The following is a 22,477-nucleotide window of genomic DNA, read 5'->3' as shown; positions in this document are numbered from 1 at the left end:
GATATCTCACCTTATGCCTCCACGAAGGGGGTCATTAACATGGTTCCTTGGTATAGTGGCTTCACAATGGAAGAGTTTGTACTTCGCAACAGGTTTCCTGGACACCCGGTCACCCTTCTATTCCCTGGATTGGTGGTAGAGTATCGTTAGTTAGTGGAGGACTTTGGACAGCTTTTCGGCACAGTTCTTTCTGCCTCCGTAGATGCAGTGATAGTTGCAGGAGTCCTGAAGGTACGTGTGGTTGTAAAAGATACAAAGAACATACCCAAGTTTCTTGAGATTGAGGTAGGTAGACACACTTTCAGGTAGCAGGTTATTGTGATAGACAGTCTGGCCAGTGACTGCGATGCCATGACTTTGGGCATTAGGCAGTAGACTGCATGCGCTTCGGAGCCAAGGTGGCTCAGCCGGCTGAACCACAGGTGGATGCTAACGGTTTCACACGAGTCTAGTGATGACAGAGAGGGAGACGGCAGGGGGGGCTTAGCTAGCCCCTTTGGCACAACCACAGCATTAGAGAGCAGGAGGGTGAGTGACGGGCCCTTGTCAAAACACACCGTAGCACCCCCCCCCCCTCCGTCCCACCTAGCAAGATCACATGCCTTCACCCCCACCACCTACTGACACGTCTCAGCCCCCTCCACCCGAGATCCCCCATGCCCCCTTTCCCTCCCCTCATGGTTTTTTGGCCCCCCACCCCCCCCTCCGACCTTATCCCAGAGCCTCCCCCTTCCGGGGCCACTCACTTCCCCTCACATCCGCCTCATACGTTCGATCACCCCACCACCTCTTACTCGTCCTCTCCTCCACCTTCTCCCCCGTCGATCAGCCCCCCCGATCTTCACCCAGTACATGTGTCCTTCCCCCCATCCATTCTCCCCCCTTCCCATAGGAGGTGACGAGCCTCACGCGCCCATATCCTCTCCTCACTAGCAGCCCAGTCCCCCCCCTCCCCACACAACCACGAGCTCATCTGGTCCAGCCGCCCGTCACACCTTCCCTCAACAGGCGCAATGGCTCCCCAAGGAGTTTTTCCGTAGTGGTCCATGGTCTTATTTGAGAGTTGCAGAGCTCGGAGAGTTTCCACTACCTCTGGAGGTGGGGAACTTCGTGGTTCGCAAGTCAAGGAATGGCAAGGTCCATTTACTAGCACCACCAGATGGACCAAACTTTTCTTTCTTCTTTCAGACCTCTCATTCATGAGATTGGACGATGACACAGATAGACGAGGAGGTGAGGGGCCAGGTTGCAGACCACATCTCCTAGTGGATGGGAGAAGGACTAGCACTTTTCTCCTAGCAATGGCCAAGGTGCATGATGGACATCAACTGGTGGAATGGAGTTGAGGTCCCACATTTGAGCATTATTTTTCGAGCCCCTCCACAGTGGAGTTCACTGATGGATGTGATCGAGTGGTCCCTCGCACAGGCTGCATGGTTCTACTAGTGTACAGAGTCACACCTCTCAGTTTGGTTGATAGATGCCTTGGTGGTACCGCATGGTGCATCTATCACCCCCATGGTCCGTCTGAGAGCCACTATGGGGGAATAAAGTTCACCCTCCAAGCCTGCGGCTAAGCGCATTCACATGCCCCATAGCTCTTCCTCTTCATAAGCAACTTCCACACCAAACAGATTCTTGTTTGGCCAGTCTCAGGTTTCCCCATGAGTCTACACCTAGCATCCTGGAACATGAACAACCTCCACTACACTGGGGCACATGGTTCTAGGAAATTGATTGTTTGGTAGGAGTTGCAGCCTGCTCACACACCTACTGGGAGTACTTCATTGGTGCCCATGGCAGGAGTGGAGGCGTATGCACCTCTATTGGCCCAAGCCTCATCGCCTGTGTATGAGACCACAGGACGATTGTGGTAGGGAGGGCCCTATGGATCAGACTGGATACAGGTGAATCGTGCCTTGAAGTCCTTAATGTTTATGCTTCTACCGAGGTTAGGGTATGTAGCAAGGTCTGGGTGGAGATCGTAGCAAGACTTCCAGAGGTGGACTCTTGGATTGTTGGAGGAGACTTCAACAACTTGGAGGCCTTAGATGACTAGTAGGGCAGAGGTAGAGATTACTAGGGTATGGCAGGGGAGGAGCGGGAGGCATGGGAGGTCTTCCTCCTCATAGTAGGAGCACGTGATGCTTGGCAGGACCCTGCTTTCCACAAGAGGGAGAGGTCGCTGGACTTCTCTTGGGGATATAGGCGGTTGGGCGGAGCTCTTGTGGTGGAACCGGTCTATGACTCACATAAAGTGGCAGTCCCTTCAATTAATACCTAGTCTTTTCACATACACACACAAACATAGACCTCACTCCCTTGCTCAACACGAGATTGGCCCCAAAGTCTGGCATCCCTTTCGGTATTACTTTATCAATTAAAAGATGGAAAGTTACAAAAATGAAATGTTTGAAAGTACAAAGCTCGTGAACAGTTGGCTTTCATCTTTTTTGAGTAAATTTCAGCTGCATAAGGACAATACAACATATCTAGAACAACATCCCAAGTAGGAAAACACTTTCTGTAACCATACCTCAATAATTCAAGTGTAGAATCGCAATCTGTAGAACTCTGTATTTACTGTTTTTCACTTGTTTCTTGACTTCTTCTCTGCCTTATTCCATTCCAGATTTGTTCCATACGAGTTGGACTACAAACCCTTTGACCCTGGCATCATTTCAGCAGTATAACAGTTCCACCAACAGCACTAAATCAGAGCTGAAAACATTGTTCCTGTTTGGCGTGGTCATCACTTTCTTTAGTTCTTGCATTGGAGAAGCAATTAGTTGCTCTTGAACCTGGATTGTGAGGCTCTTGCCTCAGCAGAAGAGCAAAGAAAACATAGAGCTGTACATTCAATGGAATCAGCCCATTATGCAGAGCATTTCCTCTAAGAATAGAGAGTGAGTTGACCAGAGGGAGCAAGCTCTACCTCCGTATATGAGTCAGAGACGAAGAAGTACTGTCCATAGCTGATGTACTCGCAGCAATTTGCCCTCAGCCGTTGAAAACTTCACGCTCAGATCTGCCCCTCTTGCCTATTATGTTTTTTTGAAAATATGCTCTCTCTCTCTCTCTCTCTCTCTCTCTCTCTCTCTCTCTCGGGAATTTGTGCCCAAATTGTGACGTATGGTATACGTGTAACAATTTTCATGTTTAAACCTTCCAGTCTGAAATTCTACATCATCGGTGCAAAATTTGACCTTAGCATAAACTGAAGAATTAATCCTCATGCAAAAACGAAGATAATGACGCGAAAAGATTTTGGGTCCAAAAATAGTAACTCCCTAAATTTTAGGGATGGTGACCCTACATTCCTCAAGTTTTTCTAAGCAACTTTTACCATTGCGACCACATAAAAAAGTGTAATGTGGCTTAGTTACGGTGACTTTTGTTCCGTGGGCATTCTCACATGTGCATCTTCTGTCTTGGCCAGACTCATTGTCCTGCACCATTTCCAGTGGCTAAGCACACAGTCCCAAACCACTGGCATTCTATTCTTTAGTACTGATTCAATCCGGTCCCAAGGCTCAGACAAACCATTAGTTCAATTCGTCCCAATGGCTGCCTCTTTTGGCCATGCAAAGATCCTGGCTTAATCCAAGAGAACTCTGGGGGTAAAAAGCAACAACAACTAAAGAAAAGAAAAATAAAATATTTATATAAGTAAATAAGGAAAGCAATTGCAAAAAGAATCACCACTTGGTGACATATCCCCCTCTTGAAAGAAGCAAGTGACCTCGATTGCATGCCACACATGCTAACGGATGACACAGGACGATAACAAAATTCTCCATGTTATTAATTCCATCGCATGTATCACTTGCGCGAAGGTAGGAGTTTTCCCACAATCATTTGTGCCATTGCAAGTTCAAGTCTCACATAGGTGGAGGATCACATTGTGTTTTCAACTATGGTTACTAGGAGCCTTTCTAATATACATGTTTCTGGATGCAACACATGGCGATAGCACGTATCCCCGAACTATTAGTATCACAACATGTATAATCATTCAATTGAAGTGTAACAAATACAACTCAAAGCACTGAGATTTCATTCAATGATACACATGTTAATGCCAAGTGTAAACCATACATTGTGCATTATTCAATGAGATGCAGTATTCAACTGTACAATAGAGAATGTACATTGCTTCAAAAAGCATTCTAAGTCACTGTAGTTTCCAGCAAGAAAGCTTCTCGGTAAAGTTGCAATAACTGAGGCGAATGTGCCAATTCAGCCTCTTCCATCCATTTGGCATCCATTGGTGAATAGTTCTTTTACTTCACCAAAAATCTTCTTATAACTCTACCTTTCACTTTCCTATCCTTATGTGCCGGGATTTGCTTAGAAACTAGAATCTCATCTAATTCCTCTACTTCAGGCTGTTTCTCTTGAACCATATCTTTCAGCACTTCACCAATAAAAGGCCTCAATAGGCTCACATGGAATGCATTATGAATTTTCCAATTCTCAAGCAATTTCAGCCTATATGCCACGTCATTGATCTTATCTGAGACTTGAAAAGGGCCATAGTAACGCATACTTTGGAAACAAACGCTCCTTGCCCTTCTGTTTTCTCAAACGTGCCTTTTCAAAACGCAATAAGACCCAATCATTCTTTTTGAACAAGAGTTCCCGACGATGACTATCAGCAGCTTTTTTCTGTTTAGCTGGTGACTTTTCTAAGGCTTACTTGACCTTTTTATATGCTTCTTCCCAATCTTTTACATAACGATCTGCTTCAAAAATGTTATCTTTTGTCTGCAAAATGGGAGGTAGTTTCTTTCCACCTTCCACAATCTCAAAAGGTGCTTTGCCAGTAGATGAGTGCACTGTATTATTGTATGCATACTCAACCAATTTCAAGTAGTGTTCCCAAGAAGTCTTATGGTCTGAAACATAACACTTTAGTAGATCTAAAACAATCGAATTTGCTTCTTTAGACTGTCCATCTGTTTGTGGATGGAAAGAAGATGAAAATTTCAGCGTAGTGCCTATATTTTCAAACAATGTTTTCCAAAACAAGCTAGTCATTCTTGGGTCTCTATCATTGACAATTGACCGTGGCATTCCATGGTACTTCAAGATATTATGCATAAATATCTTTACCATGTGTTGTGACTTAATCTTTTTCCTTACAGGAATGGAATGTGTTTGTTTGCTGAATCTGCAAATGATAGTCGAGATTCCATCATTCTTTGAAGAAGTTCTTGGAAGATAAAAAATGAAATCCGTGGCAATACTTTTCCATGGCCTTTCTGGAATAGGTAGTGGTTGTAGTAACCCTGGTGCTTTTTGTCTATCAAATTTGACCTTTTGGCATACAAGGCAAGATTTGACATATGAATCAACATTAGATCTCAAGGTTGGCCAATAGAAGAAAGTCTCTACCGCTTTGACTGTAGCATCTATACCACAATGTCCTGTTTACGGTGGAACATGACTTTCTAATTAAACTTTTGGCCTTAGTTGTTTGGTAACGCATAGTCTTCCATGCATCATGATAAAGCCTTCTTTGAACACAGAATGATCATGATATTGACCATTGATCGACTATTCATAGATTTCAGAGAAATCTTCGTCATTAGGATATTGCTCTTTCATATCATCCAATTCATGGTGATAAGAAATTGAAATAGCTGACACTTGTGGTTTTCAAGATAAAGCATATGCAACTACATTCTTCTTGCCTTCCACATTCACTATCTGAAAATGAAACATAGATAGGAAAATTGCCCAATGCATGTGTTTCTCTGACAATTTAGCCTGTGTGAGAAAGTATCTAAGTGTTTCATGATCCGTTTGCACTAAAAAATTAGCACTAAGTAAATAGTGCTTCCAACTAGAAAGTTCATGGATCACAGCCAGTAACTCTTTCTCATAATTTTGGTAAGTCCTTTCAATGACAGAGAGTACTCTACTCTTGTATGCCACAACTCGGTCATCCTGCATTAATACAGTACCAGTGTTGTTTCCAAATGCATCACATTGCACTATGAATGGCTTAGACGGATCTGACAAAATATGTACTGGATCTGTAGTCATTTTTCCCTTCAAACATCTAAATGCTGATTTCTCTTTGTTAGTCCATTGCCATTTGACATCTTTCTTTTCAAGCACATGTAAAGGAGAAGCAATCTCTGCAAAGTGTCTTACAAATCTTCTGTAGTAAGAGCATAGGCCAAGGAAACTGCGGACATCATGAACGGTTTTCAAGTCTGGCCAAGAGACAATTGCTTCTATCTTTGCAAGATTCATCTTCACACCATCTTTAGAAACTATGTGCCCAAGGAAATGAATCTTTTCCAAAAAGAATTGACTCTTCTTACCATTAATGAGCGATTTGTTACGCTTAAGCTCATTAAAGATTGTAACTCAGTGTTTTCTATGCTCCTCTTCATTCTTTAAAAAGATAATCATATCATCAAAGAATGTGCCAACAAAACTTTGATAAGGACGGAAAGTTCTATCCATCATCTTGTAAACGTGGCAGGAGCATTGGTCAATCCAAACGGCATGACTAAAAATTCATAGAGACCAAATGTCATTCTAAAAGCAGTCTTATGGATATCCTTTGGCCTAATTTTGATATGATGGTATCCACTTTTCAAATCTATCCCGCTAAACATTCCTGCTCCCTGTAATCGATCAAGAATGTTATCTATCCTCGGAATCGGAAACCTATTCTTGATCGTGTTCTTATTCAAGGCCCTGTAGTCAATACACATTTGCCAAGAGCCGTCCTTTTTCTGAACTAGCTACACAGGTGAACAAAATAGAGAACTACTAGGCTGAATTAGTCTCTTCTCTAAAAGCTCATTAATCTATGCCATAATCTCTTTCTGCTGCATTGCATTGACACTGTACGGTGGCCTATTGGGTGGACTAGTCCCTGGAATAAGATCTATGGTATGATCTTCAAGCCTCTCAGGGGGTAACTCTCTTGATAACGAATCTGAGAAACAGTCGCTGAATTTATCCAAGAAAGCCCTTCTACTTTCATCTAGTACAGACACATTACTGTCAACTTCATTAACTTGCTTTGCAAAAACCAAGTACGCAAAAATATGATTTTTCATTACATAAGTAATTGCAGAAGTAGAAACAATTGGGATAGACTCCTTTAAGCTTCACATCTAACGCATGAGTCTTGCTCCTATGTACAAGAGTAATTGTTCTGTTGTAAGTATCCAAGATAGCATGCTTCCTTTGGCACCATGGAATACCTAACAGAATATCATAGCCCTCTAAAGGCATAATATGGAACTCCTCAGTGTCCACATAGCTCCGAATGTGCATATGGAGTTTGCCAAGAATGAGGGTGACAGGTTCAGTATGTCCTGGGCATAGTTGCCAATGCCGGTGAGATAAAGTTTGCACGAGCTCTAGGATCAAATAAAATAAGCACAATGGAATCTCTGATCTTTTTCCAAGTTGCGCACAATTTTGTAGCATCATCAGCTGATTGATCTCCCACCATATCAGATACTAAGCCAATGCTGGGCTTCTTTTACTTGCGCATCTTTACAAGATTGCTGTGGGCACTTAGAAGCAAAATGGCCTTTCTGTTCACATATAAAGCATTTCCCAGCCATCATTAAAGCCTTTCTTTCTTCAAATGATTTACCAAAAAGTGGCCTCTTTTATCCTTTGCCTTGTTTAAAAGAAGTCTGAGGTTATTGCTGAAAACTTTTCTTCCAAAAAGACTTCTTTGTAAAGCTGGTATTTTTTGGAAATTGCTTCTTCTTCTTGCGAGGATCCTGCTTAAACTAAGAATCCTTCTTTTCAGTGCCTTTAAAGCTATCAGCTTTTTCTTTCAATAATGCATTTGCCACACTAGCATTTTCAATTACTGTACCATATTTGTAACCCTTGTCTTGGTACAATAATCCTTGATGGCTTTGGGCAAACTGCAACAGTACTTTTCAATTTGTTTTGACAAGGGCACTGTCTTGTAAGAACTCATGGGAAAAAGTGCTTCCCAAAATTTCTTATTGTACTGTTTAAATCGGCACAGTTTGCCACGTCCAATTTATGCCATGCTTTCATGATATTTACTTCAAATGTGTTAGTTAACCATGAAGGTGCAGTCTGAGCTTAAATTCTTACAGAAAAGAATTCGAATCTCGGGGATGGAACCATGGAACCGGTCTATGACTCACGTAAAGTGGTAGTCCCTTCAACTAATACCTAGTCTTTTCACATACACACACAAACAAAGACCTCACTCCCTCGCTCAACACCAGGTTGGCCCCGAAGTCTGGCATCCCTTTCGGTATTTCTTTATCAATTAAAAGATGGAAAGTTACAAAAATGAAATGTTTGAAAGTACAAAGCCTGTGAACAGTTGGCTTTCATCTTTTCCGAGTAAATTTCAGCTGCATAAGGACAGTACAATATATTTTGAACAACATCCCAAGTAGGAAAACACATTTTGTGACCATAACTCAATAATTCGAGTGTAGAATTGCAATCTGCAAAACTCTGTATTTACTGTTTTTCACCTGTTTCTTGACATGTTCTCTACCTTATTCCATTCCAAATCTATTCCATACGAGTTGGACTACAAACCCTTTGACCCTAGCATCATTCCGGCAGTAAAGCAGTCCCACAAACAACATTAAATCAGAGCTGAAAACACTATCCTGTGTGGCATGGTCATCACTTTTTTTAGTTCTTGCATTGGAGAAGCAATTAGCTGCTCTTGAACCTGGACAGTGAGGCTCTTGCCTCAGCAGAAGAGCAAAGCAAACACAGAGCTGTACATTTGATGGAATCAGCCCATGTTGAGCTAAAATGTGCTCTTTTAGGGTAAAACCCTAAAACGAGGAGCGGTTCGAGAGAGTTTAATGGAAGCCCTAAAATGGGGAGTGGTTCGAGAAAGTTTAGTGGAAACCCTAATTTTTGGGCCACCCTTTCACATCTATAAATAGACAGGCTGTCCCCATTTAGCCATCATCTTTGTTTGCAGGTTACACCAGCTCACGCATCCTCTGCTGTTGTTGGTGTCCAGTTTCTAGCGTGCAGCCTGCCTCGATTTGTTGTCCAGCCATCATCAATTGCAGCCACATCATCTTCAGTCTGTCCATTGCTGTAGGCGACAGCTCTCAGCTGCTGGCGATTGCTCCAAACTGTCCCAGACTGCTGTTCAGCTTGCTGTCCATCATCTCCAGGGTCAGCCAGCCTGCATTTTCAGCATTGCAAGCTCTGACAGTCTCAGACACTGTTTCAACCTGCTGGGTTGGTTTTTTTGACTCGAGGGTGTCCACTAGCGGCAATTGTTTCATGCTTGGTGATTCATTCATTTCTTAGCTAAGCAAGAAGCGGTCTACAGTGGGCATATCTAGTTGTGAAACTAAATACAGGGCAATATTTACAACTACATTGGAATGTGTATGGCTTATATGCCTTTGGGTCGATCTTAGTGTGGGAGAGCAATCACTCACTCCTATCTATATTGATAGTCAAAGTGCCATGGTAGTTGCAAGGAATCTAGTTTTTCATGCTCTCTCTAAGCACATTGAGGTGCATTATCATTATTTCAGAGAAAGACTCCATGCAAGGGAGATTGACTTGGTTTATGTCCCTACATAGGACAACTTGGCAGATGTGTTTACAAAAGCGTTCTCTAGAGAGAAGTTTGAAGCCTTTTGCAAGGCTTTAGGCTTGATACCATTTGCGGATTCATCTGCCTATTCCTTGTATATGCTCACATTATTCACTCAAGGGGGGTTTGTTACACTTGTCGTCTTCTTGCTACGGTTTGTTTTGAACTTTCCCTTATCCACAAGCGCTTTTTACTTTCTAGTTGGAGAAGGTACTTTCATTCATTCTCACATAGTCGATGTGACCTTCGAGCACTCTCTTCTCTCTCGCCTGATAGGAGCTGAGCTGATGTTGAAAATGGAAGAGTAATAGGTTGGAGAGAAAAATGTTGGAGTCTCTAGAACTGGAATTGGTAAATAGCAGCATACCACTTGAAGATGATGGTAATTGATCACTTGCAGCAATCTGGAGCTAGGTGATGGCTGAAAGAGGAGGATTTGATGCAGGGCGGCCTGATCAGTTGCAAATTGCAGGGCTGAGCAAGCATCTGATGATGTCAGCAGGTTGGGGCAGCAAAGAGAGACTACAGTGCATTTCAAGGATTGAGGCAATAGCTGGTAGATGACCTTGGGGCTGGTTGGAAGAAGGTGACGAGCAATTGGAGTGAAACACAGGCTGGATGAGTCGCCAAGCTGATGGGCGCCAGCTGAGGATCACCACAACAGCTTATGAAGGAGGCGCTTGAGGGATGAAGGGTGCTAGGTAATGGAAGAATTGGGGTAATCTACAAAACATTTAAATAGGGAATGAGACAAGTGGCTGGGCAGCCTCCTATTTATAGATTTGGATCCTTCCAAAGTTTGGGTGTTTGCTAATTGGACATAGAAACTTTGGTAATTTGAGTTTTGGGCCTGTATTAATGAGCTAATGAAGGTTTAATGGGTAACACACAGAATCGGAAAACATGTCTTCACAAGACTCAAAACACCGAAATGTGTGGAGGAGAATCCAAAATACGTTTCCTTGTTTGAAATGTTTTCCTTTTGGGGGAACGGATGCCACGTGGTGTTTCTTCTTGGGGAAATGTTTCAGTTCACTCTGTTTCCCACAAACCCAAAACATTTTACACAAAACGTAGTCACGTTCTTTACGCTTTAAATGTTGCATTATTGATAGTCATGTTCTGTATGCTTAATGTAACATTTAAAGTGTTATTAATCTCATGCTTATTACGCCTTTTAATTGTCTTGTTCATTAAGCATTATTAATGCTTTATTGTTAAATGTTCTTTCTTTGCAATCAACATATTAATTATGTGCCAAAATCCTTGTATGCATTAGAAAGCTCCTTTGAGCTTATGCCTTTTGTAGAATTCTTTTAAAAATTGAAAATATCAGAAAGCTTTAATTTTGACTATGAAACTTACATTCTAAATTTCAGCTTCTAAGCACCTAGACTCTAAGCCAGCCGCCCCTTGGTAAGGGTATGGGCTTTGTAGCTATACCATGGTGTTGGAGTCAGAAACAGCTATATAAGGAGTAGTAGTGACTCTAAGCCTTGGTTTCCACTCAACATCTGATTCCCTATACTCAATGGTGAACCCTCACATGTACGGTGTCATGAGGGTGTAGTTCTGAGATGTGCCTCAATGTTGTATCTTTCTATATCATGAATACAAAGGATTCCTTATTGATATATCTTGTGTTCCTTTTTGTTGTGCCATTTTTGTGCCTCATGATAGGTTATGACTTGAAGTCCCATGAAAGTCCATAACACCTAACCATGACAATTTAAACTCAAATGTGGTCTCATCTTGGCAGTTTGGTCTCATGGGGTACAGAATGTTGAAACCCTTAAGAGTAGATTGTGGTTGCAAGGTGCTGGAGCATTGTGGGAAGGAAGCTGTTATCCATTGGCTCCATTCTAGATTCTTTTTGGCTAGAGGCATGGAGGGAGATGCTATATGGCATACTGTTCATTGAGATAGCTTTGATAGATCAATGGTCATGGCTGCTAAAATTTACCGTAAACAGATAGCACAAGAAAACATATATGATTATGTGGTTATGTTTTTGGTTGTAAGTGCTGCTTCTTTCTAAAAGTTTCTTTTGTTTTAGGCCACATGTTGAGAAATCACGAACACTGCCTTCAATACCTCCATTATATTAGACAAACTTTGCCATACAGGATGGAACAGGATGTATTTGGTTTCTCCCTTCAATCTGGAGGACAGATCACTGGTCGTGCAGGGGTACTTGACACATTTCATGTGAGAAAAGCAAATTATGTGCCTATAAGGACCTTTCAAGACATCAGAGGAATGCAGTCCAATCATCGGCTGCTCAAAGCTGGGTCAGAGTTTCTAAATCCTCGGACTGAAGAACATTCTGTGATGCAAGGTGGCCAGCTTGAGGTGGCTTCCCCAAAGATTGCACAGGAGTTTGATTATGTCGTGGTTATTGATTTTGAAGCAACCTGTGACAAAAATCTGCAGACTTTTCAACCTCAGGAAATAATTGAGTTTCCCTCAGTATTAGTGAACTGTCAGCACTTAACATTGGAGGACTCTTTTCAAATATATGTAAAGCCAGTGCACCATCCTATTTTAACTGATTTCTGTACGGAGCTTACTGGCATCAAACAAGAGCAGGTTGGCCTCTCTCTTGATATGATCTTAATATTATTCTTTATGTGTTAATTTGGGGCTATTTCAATGCCTTTTGTAGGCTCTCTATTTGTGCAGGTTGACACAGGGGTCGCTTTGATGGAAGCTTTGGATAAACATGACAAATGGTTAGAGGAGAAGGGAGTCAAGAACAAGAACTTTGCAGTTCTCATATGGTCAGACTGGGATTGCAAAGTCATGCTGGAGTCAGAATGTAGGTTGAAAGGTTTAAAGAAGCCAGCATATTTTAACAGGTACCAGATTGAAACTGTAATGGCAGCTTCTTTCTTATTTGACTGTACAGAATTAATTTTATGTTCTATTTGGTGGAAGGGTTTTATGAGCATCTGTGCCTTGGGAGAGTAGAGATCAGGTTCTACATCCTGGTTTGATGCCAAGTAGAAAACTTAGAAGTCCGAAATGAAGCAACCCTTTTTTAGGATGTGGAATGCTCTCTTTGCCCATGCTCTAAACATCATGGGTGTGATTATCCTGCCCAAACCATGTAGGAATTGTATTTAGGTGCTAATCTAATCTCCTGATAAAATGCACCCCATACTTAAAAGATTTTCTTATTATGTCAGGCTTCAATAAGATGGGAATGCAAAAGCTGACTGAACCAAAAGATCATCTCATTGCTGACTAACTAGGCTATGGGTTCTTGTAAGCAGTGATGACTGATCCCAGAGCCAACCCAGAAAGCAAGTGTAGAAGTGTTATGTTAGTTTTTGAAGGCTTTGGATAGAAGCTTTTGCAGTCTATCTTAGCCTCTAGTTTTCTTGGTCAGTGTCAGTCAAGCAAACGGTGGTGGTTTTGGTCAAGCCTCGAGATGTGATGGAGGTTCAAGATTTAGTTGTGTAATCTAGTGGTGGAAAATATTTGGATATTAAATCATTTTTAAACTTTCTAATTCTCAATTGTGATCCTATGTCTATTATGACATCTGAGCCTTTACTTCCAATGTGACTCTCATGGTCTACTGCTTAGTAAAAAATTCTGACAACCATCTTGCAAGACACTTGTTTGCAATATATATTTCCAACTTGTATCAAGAATTTACCAGATCCAGAAATCTAGCAGCACATTTGAATTAGAGACTAAGCTTTTTCTGCATGCTTGTTGTCTTCTAAACTATGCTTTTTAATACCATTTTATAATTTTGTTTACTACACAATGCCCATGCCTACAGATTTTCTTGTCATATGGGAATGCATTTTGTTGCCATTTTGGTACCTTTGTCCTTCTGTAAGTGTGTAAGATCTCATAGGATATCACTTGGTGATCACAGATGGATCAATCTGAAAGTTCTCTTCCAAGATGCTTTTGTGGGGCGCAAATGCAATCTGAGGAAAGCTGTGGAGGTGGCTGGATTAGATTGGAATGGTCGGGCGCACTGTGGTCTTGATGATGCAATGAATACAGCTAGACTTGCTTTAGAGCTCATGAGGCGAGGTTCAGTCCTGACAGTGACAGGCTCATTGGAGGTGCTTGTAGAGGATAACTCTGTGGTATTTGTTGCCAAATTACGGTGTCCTAAGTGGCCTAGCTCTAGCTTACAAGTTCCATTCGGTACTGATCCACTTAGCTCAAATGGAAGCTTATCAAAACCTGTGAATGTGGATGTCCAGCCTTTACAGTGCCACTGTGGGGTGTGCTGTAAGAGACAGATGGTAAAGAAGCCAGGACCTACATATGGTAAGTTCTTCTTTGCCTGTGGAAAATGGAGTGTGATGAAGGGTAGTGGCCACTGCAGCTTCTTCCAATGGGCACATCCTTGATCATGGCTTTCATTGATCATCAGAGATGGCTCAGTAAGCCTTCGTTATGGTTCAATGTAAACAGAACATCATACTGTAGCTTAGTGATTCTTGCACAATTGGGTAGATTTGAACTTGATAAGCTCAACTCTAGTCTTATTAGCTGCATAAACAAACAATCATGGAGATGATAATCAAACATTATACTTGACTTGAGGTGCTTTCACTTTATTGAATAATGCCTATTGATCATGGTCATGTAACTATTGACTGCTTTACATGTAGCCCTTCGGTATTGCACAATCCACTCCAATATCAATGATATTAGGGAGGTTTCATTGTAAATCTTTGGGGTCAAAAACATGTGGATAGTGTATCTAGGCTTTTGGAACAAATCATTTCATGAGGTTTAAATATAATTTGCTGTCTATTCCAGTTTAGAACTGCAAGAGTGGTAGATGTATGTGTTTTCTTTCTTTCTTATTATCATGTAGAATTGAGGAGCCCCCCTCATTCTTATGAAAAATGGACATCTTGTGTTGAAGATTTCATCTATGGACATACCTTTAAATGAGGAAGGGCAAATAGGTTTTTTCTAGGACTTATCTCAACACAATATGAAGGTTTTTGTCTCCATTTGGGGGTTAATTAATTCACGATTTGGCATATTGCGCTCTCTCTCTCTCTCTCTCTCTCTCTCTCTCTCTCCCCCCTTTTTTTTTTGGGGCAGGGGCAGGTCCGGGGATAGTTTTTGAGAAGGCTTGAAATTTGAAAGATGCAAAATAGTTCAAGGTTGTATCCAAGGCTTGAACTCACACCAATGCACACACCCACACACTCAAACCACTTGGGCTACAACTTGTTCGCAACATATTGTTCTCAAACTACTATGATTTATATTCTTAAGACTATTTGCCTCTCTTTGGGTAATGTAAAACCTTACACTTAAAAGTTTCTTGGTGATGCAAAGTGAGCTCAAGAAAAAGTGTCTAATGCCCTTACGTGTCTTACAACACTCATTTATGTTGTTGTGCTCTATTTAGTTATGAGCAGCTTGAGATTTCAAGCTATAAAGGTTACATTATGCAAAAGTCCATGGTTATCCTTTGAGTAAATCCTAGATAGCAATGATGTATTTGCATGTAAGAGCACTAATAAGTTCTATTGGCTTAAATATGACCAAAATTTGTTTTTTACTATGCTTGAAAGAGTTTATCTATGAGTATAAATTTTATGTCTAAGGTGAAGAGTTTATATTTTAAGTAGAATATAGCATGAGTCAAGACAAACAATCAGCTTTTAAGAAGGAAAGGGAGGTTTGGTTTTATATTTTCTCACACAATTTTCATGTGTGTTTTGGTATGTACTAATCTTGAATATAATTTTTGGTGGTGAAGTATTCATGCTAGAAAGAAAACATTTTCCCCAACCCTTAAAGATAAGGTTTCTTTGTCTTCTTAAGTTAATGAACTTGTACCAATTCTTCTAGAAGCTTATCAAGAGGGTTTAGGATATCTATGGTGTGTGATTTAAACACTTGGTGTGCCTAGTGGTGATATTTTCTTTCGACTTACACAATAGACTAATTGCATGGGTATGTTTATGTCAAATATGTAAATGAACTTAAACGATATCAAATCATTTATGCAATACATAGTGGATTCATGTGCTTCATGGTCTCCATGTATTTCCCATAATAACCATTTTCAAACTACAATATAAGCTCACTATATAGGCACATAATTACATAAATTTTACATGGTGTGTTATGAATGACTCTATGTGTTTTCTTTGCCCAAAAGTTCTAATACAATATGCATATGTTCTAGTGAAGAATGCAAATTTCTTCATCACTCCTCATTACCTTTACATAAAGAATAACTTATTCTATACAATGGTATTCTTCATGATCGATGTAATAACCACAACATGTAGGAGTGATGCTCCTAGATCTTTAAAAGCAAACATAAGCCTACTTGATTGTTAGCGTTTTTAAAAAATGATATTATAAAAAAACAAATAATACATGGTGAGTTTGCCTTAGCATTGGTTGAGCTAGACGTAGGTAAGAACATGTACAATATACGTTTCACTTTTTAATAGCTTTCTAACCTCACATTTGTAATGGGCTTTTTATGCAATTAGCACACTTTTATCATTGTCCTCTAGCTTCATCAACTCTATGTTTCCAAGTAAACGATGTACATTAGCATGAATTTGAGTTGTGCATAGCCATTTTTTACTTTTTATATAATTCACTTTAAAATCATTTAATTTTTTTCATTTGATCTAGTGTTATTCATAAATTTCTTTCAATGGTTTATTTTTATAATTATATTAATTAATGATTTTTAGTTTTTTAAATGATTAGTTTTAATACTTACATTCTCTCTCCCATGTTAACAAGTAATTTATTAACATTCTAACATTCTATTTATTTTTTAAATTTCAGTCATAAATATTTTATTTTTATAGTTCTCTATTATTTATTAACAATTTATTTCTATAGCTCTCCCCTTTCTCTCTATATATTACATACATATATATTGTCTATTTACTTTTGTGTGTGTGTGTGTGTGTAGAAAAACCTAATAATTATTTTATCCATCCAATTATTTTATTTATTTGTACTATCCTTCCCTCCCTCCCTCCCTCCCTCCTTATACATACATACATACATATGTATGTATGTATGTATGTATGCATGCATGTATTATATATATATATATATACATATATATATAGCTCCATATTTTCTTTACATGGTTTTTACTACTATTTAATTTGTATTAATTATCTATTAATATGCTCTCTATAGCATTATACTTTTGTTTTCTATAAATTGTTGTTGTTATTATTATTATTATTATTATTATTATTATTATTTTGATTAAATTTCTTTTTGAATAATTATTTTAATTTCAAATATTATACACACACATCCTTATATTTCTCTCTCTATAGATACTTATGAATAATAATCATTATTATTTTATTATGAATATTTTATTCAAAATAAGTTTTCTTTGTTATTCTCTCTATCTCTCTCTACACACATCAAATATATCTATTTTTTGGTTTTTTTGTTAATACTTCATGTGTATTTATTTAAATTAATTTTTTTGTGCTATCTTTCTAGCACAATAATTTTTATTCTTATTGATTTTCATTATGTTTTATTTTCTAAATAATTATGTGAATGTTGACAGATTATGTTTATATATCTTTGCTTTTATTTCTCTCTCTTTGGTTGCTTTCTTAATATAAGTTTGATGTTTGTTGAATAGTTTGATACTTGAGAGCTTGTTTAATTGTTTGATGGTTTATTTAGTACTTTGTTTGATGTTTTTTTAATTTTTAGAGATTAGTTTATTATAATGAATGCCTTCTTGTAATTTTTTAAATACACAAATAATTTTGCTAATAAAGCAACAATATCAAATCTAGAAGTGTATAATACCTTTGTCAACAAAGAGTACATTAGACCAAATCATTTGAAACCTATAAATCCTATAGAATAAATATTTGTACAATATGGTCCATTAAAAAGATGTTGGGGAGATTACACATCGCAATTCAATTATGGCTTTAAGGATGGATTTGTGTGATGATTCATCTAGGTTATAACCTATTGAAATACCCTTCAAGGAGGTTAATCTATTAAAAAAGTGTTGGGTAGATTACATATCCCAAGTCAATTATGGCTTTAGGGATGAATTTATGTGATGATTTGTTTGGGTTAAAACCTATTGAGATTACATATCCCAAGTCCATTATGGCTTTAGGGGTGAATATGTGTGATGATCCGTATGGGTTAAAACCTATTAAGATACCCTTCTTAGAGGTAATTTACAAATCAATGGCATGCTCTCTAGTGCTAGTTTTGTGAGCACTTGAGTCACATACTTCTCTATGACTACCACTTTTAGTTAGCTCATGTGGCTTATTTTCATGATCTTCCAAAGTTCTTGTGGCTCGTGCTTTTGACTTTGTTCATATATAACTCTTGGTACCCCTTATTTCTTCAGACTCACCTTGTATACTTACTATATCAACCAACTTTCCATCATCTTTCTCTTTCAATACTTGCCCAATCATTTATAGACAATTACCAAAGTTCTTACAAAAAGATATAGAAGCACGTTTATGTTTCAACAAAGCCTTCAATTACTTCTCAATGGCATTTAAGTGATGTAAGACCCTCATTGTTGTCTTTCCCTCTAGCATATTATAAGGCACAACAGATTGATTTCTTTCTTGCCATATCTTATGGTTTCTCATATTGAGAAACTTGGGATGCTCCATACTATGCAAAATGCATGCTTAAACATTAAGATATATATCAACTAATCATAAAAGTTAACAAATTGTAGAAAATGTATGACATACACTATATGAAAAATCTTTATATGCTTACATATTGCCAAGCTTATTTGCATGATGTTTTCTCTAAGATTCTCAACAATGGTGCTCCCAACACATTTTATGATCATGCATTAGAAATTGGTTGAGACTATGCAGAGTGATGAGGACACTGAATGTAAAATCACGTGTGGATAACGTGGAGCACATGCACTATGTGTTCAGTTATTTGGTAGCCCAAGGTAGTAAGAAAATTGGAGATGAAGTTTTATCTTATGATAAACTTGCATTGCATACACTTGAGATTCTCTGCCTTAGCTATGCCAAAAATGAGATGCAATTTTTTTTCACATGCACCCATAGCTTATCATGTATTAAGGGACCATGCACTTTGTGGATTTCAGACCTCATGCATTCCATGTGCAAAAATGAGAGGGGAATCAAAGGTCCTATAATAAGATGCGAGGAGTCATTAATGAGAGATGTCAAAGGTTGCATATGAAGCTATATTAATGCATGTAATTGGAATAATTGGTACAATCAGTTCAACCAACTTCTTCTTCTTGGCATTCTCTCTCTCCTTGCATCTCTATGCATTTACCATTGGGGTGTGAGACTCCCCTAACAATCCTTTTTCAATAGATGCTCAATAGACAAGTGACTCTTTGGAGCGAGTACCAAATCATCTTAGCTTTTGATTTGGTTTTACATGTAGGTCCCATTCTCTTTTTTTGTGAACCTATTAGAGTTTTAGTTGTAGCCAATGAAGGTGGTTTTATTGTACATAATAGGTACTCTAAGTTCATGAGTAACTTTTGGCATGTGGTATTCAATCCTATGGGTATTAAGTTGGCTCCATCTACAACTTACCATCTGCAAACTGATGGCCATATAGAAAGGGTCAACAAGTAATTGGAGATACCTTAGGCATTTTTGTCATGGTGTGCAGCATGCATGGGACTCTTGGCTACACTTGGCTAAGTTTTACTACAATAATTCTACCCATGTTGGCATTGGAGTTTCTCCCTTTTAAGTCTTGTATGGCTATAAAAAGTGCCCCTTCCCACAGTTCTCTTTAGTGAGAAGATAAACCCTTAGGGAAGAGAAGAGTTAGAGTGGATGCAGAACTTCTTTAGTAGTACAATGTGAATTGTAGTTAAGCTCAAGGGTAGACGAAGATGCATGTTGATGAGAAGAGGTGTCCTATGGAGTTCCATGAAAGAGAGTTGGTGTTGTTGAAAGCACCATCTCAATACTCCACTTTAAAGGATGGCTCAAGCAATGATCACAAGTTTTATGGGCTATACAAGATTCTTAAGTGCATAAAGGACTTAGCCTACATATTAGAACTTCCCTTCCCTCTTCTACTAAGAATCACAATATATTTCATTTTCTATCTAGCTCAAGCCTTTTTTTTGGTACTCGGGTTGACATAGTGGATGAGTTACCTCCCATTGATGAAGAAGGTGTGATACACTATGTCCTTGAGGAGATCATAAGTTAGTATGAAAAGAAGCTTCATTAGATCCATTATTGAGTATTTGATTGAGTGGAGAGGATTGCCACTTGAGGAAGCTTCTTGTTGGAGGCCTGCATCTATACTAGATAAGCTTCTCTATCTTTGGGATGCATTACTGGTTGAGACATAGGCACAATTAAGACTATTTTGTTGTAGATGCCTAGACAACAGTTTGCTTTAGACCAATGTTTATTGTATCTAATTTTTAGCAAAGTTCCACTTACATACAATGAAATTATTATTTGAGAGCTTTCGTTTTGATATGTGGTACACTGCCCCATTTGAAGTAGCCCTTGGAAAGTTATTTTATATTTTTCCTAGCACGGTCTATTATTATAGCAAGCTATCTACTGAGTGCATACACCTTTCCATGAAGATTTATGCCTTAAAATTCTTTTTGAAGTCATTTGGATGATGTGGTACATTATAGAGGCTTTTACCATATTCTCTATCTCAACTAAATATTTAAAATTTCCCAAATATTTGGTAACATGTTTAAGGTTGTAAAATATAGTATTACTCTATTATGCCCATTCTTTCAGCCATTATAATAACTTTCCATTTTGTTTTTGTAGGCAAAAACCTTTAGGCAGGGATGGAATGTAAGAAATTAGGAAGAGATTTACGTTTTTGATGTATTTGGGAAATAATGCTATGTCAACAGTGACATAGGTATAAGGATATAAGAGACTTGCAAATTTTCACCATACAATAATTAATATTCAATATAGTCTCTTTAACTCTCAAACTTCTCCAAGCTTTCATGGCTTCTCTCACATCTTTTCTCTCATTCTAGTCTTTCTCTCTCTTCCCTAGTCTCCTTCATCACATAGCTTCTTTTGTTTTATGTTTTTCATTGTTCCACTTTTGCCAAAATAGGAACTCTATATTTGATGGCGGATTTGAGTAAGCAACTATCTTTCCTTATATCTTTAAGAGATGCTTCTTAGTGCACAAAAATCCACCTTTTCAATTTGTGTCCACATAGGGCACACTCCATTTAGAAGTTGGCAGGACCACAATCTAGCTCCTTTACGTATTTCCATCAAGGCCCACATCTTGTCATTTTAGAATTTGTTTTTTCACTTCCCTTGATATATGCTAACATGCACAATATTTCCTATGCATTACAAAACTTAATGTTAGCTTCACATTTTTAAAGCTTAGTGAGATTTAAATCGAATCCTCAAAATATTTTCTTCATATGTTACTAAAAAATCATATCATTTCAATTTTCATTGCTGGTATTATATACCAGTACACTTTTCAATATATCGTGTAACATTTGTATCTTTATCTTTCTGAAGTAGTTAAAACTTTTCTCCCATGTTCCTTCATATTTCTAACTTAGTCTTTTCTCCCATGTTTTTGGTAAATTGTGCATGTTTACTTGAGTCCTGTTTGATTATCTAAGTAGAGGTGTTAAAGTTTATCCCATTCTTAACATGTCCACATGAGGAATAAAATAATTATGTAAGCTAGTTAAGATCTCTAAGTCTTCTTTTACTCGTAAAGAGGTCTACTTGAGAATAAATTAATTAGAGTAAATTTGTTGCTATCCTTTCAATCCCCCTTTACTCTTAAACATGTCTATTAAAAGAATAATTTCATCAAGTAAATATATTATTATTCTTTAATTCCATTTTGCTCCAATACAAGTCTACTTGAAGAATAAATTCAAGTGAAGCATTTAGTAAATTTTTAACTCAATAAATTTTGAATAATATTATCATTTAATTTGTGTAAACTTTAAAAGCTTTAGTCCCTCTCTCTCAAGAAGTAATTAAGCAAAAAACTAATTTAATGCTTTATACATTTTCTTTACCTCCATCTTAATAGTCCTTCAACTTAGAGACCAATCAAACATGATGAGGCATAAAACAATGCTTAATATTTATATGGAAATGTACTTTTGTACTAAAAAATATTTGAATCTTTCATACAAAAGAATATTATTTTGTGTTAAAAACTTCCACTGAATCAATTACTTTATTTTATATGCCAATCCATCTATTTGATGGCATGTCTCTATATTATATAGTGTATTTTTGGAGAGCATCCTATAATAGTCCCACATTTCATATATTATATGAGTCATGTATTGATAACAATGCAATCTAGATTCTTTGTCACTTTCAAAACATTTATATATTGCCATAAATTAAAACAATTGAGAGTGACACCAACAATGTTCTCATAGCCACCCTTCATACATACAATAACATTACTTCCCATCCATGCTTCAAAATTGCAAGTATGCACCATTAAAGCTTCATCCCCACAAAAAGGCTAGTCTTTCTTAATAATATTACTTGTTTACTCTAAATAGATGCATTGCAAGTGGAGTGGTTATGTACTTGGACTAGTATTTTCAATTTTGAATGAGTTGTACAACCATGAAACAAAAGTAATGCAGTGATGGTAGATGATGTTGTATCCATGATAATGAGACCTTAACTACAAAGTTTTGCAAGAAAACATTTACAAAGAAATGTTTCCCCCCATACCAATTGAGCCATCCAAAAAGACAATTAACTTGAACTAATACCAATAGAGATCATTACTACTAAAAATGCATGTTTTTGACACTTGCATGGTACCCACGTTTATCTCTGGTGATGT

At 38.2% G+C, this 22,477-nt stretch overlaps 1 protein-coding gene across 1 annotated transcript in view; it reads left to right on the top strand.

The window, feature by feature from the left end:
• LOC148013493 (uncharacterized) overlaps window positions 1–14,404 on the top strand; it is a 60,075-nt gene extending 45,671 nt beyond the window's left edge. Inside the window, exons 2-4 of the mRNA XM_087667812.1 lie at window positions 11,670–12,202; window positions 12,296–12,471; window positions 13,506–14,404. Of these exons, the coding sequence (XP_087523938.1) occupies window positions 11,670–12,202; window positions 12,296–12,471; window positions 13,506–13,995 (1,199 nt within the window). The 3' untranslated portion in view covers window positions 13,996–14,404. The remainder of the gene's footprint in view (window positions 1–11,669; window positions 12,203–12,295; window positions 12,472–13,505) is intronic.
• The last annotated feature ends 8,073 nt before the right edge of the window (window positions 14,405–22,477 follow it).

This window comes from Lygodium microphyllum, chromosome 26, assembly GCF_053477565.2.
Source record: "Lygodium microphyllum isolate KBCC chromosome 26, Lygodium_microphyllum_v1.1.10, whole genome shotgun sequence".
Classification (NCBI taxonomy): domain Eukaryota; kingdom Viridiplantae; phylum Streptophyta; class Polypodiopsida; order Schizaeales; family Lygodiaceae; genus Lygodium; species Lygodium microphyllum.
This window is presented reverse-complemented; position numbering and strand designations above follow the sequence as displayed.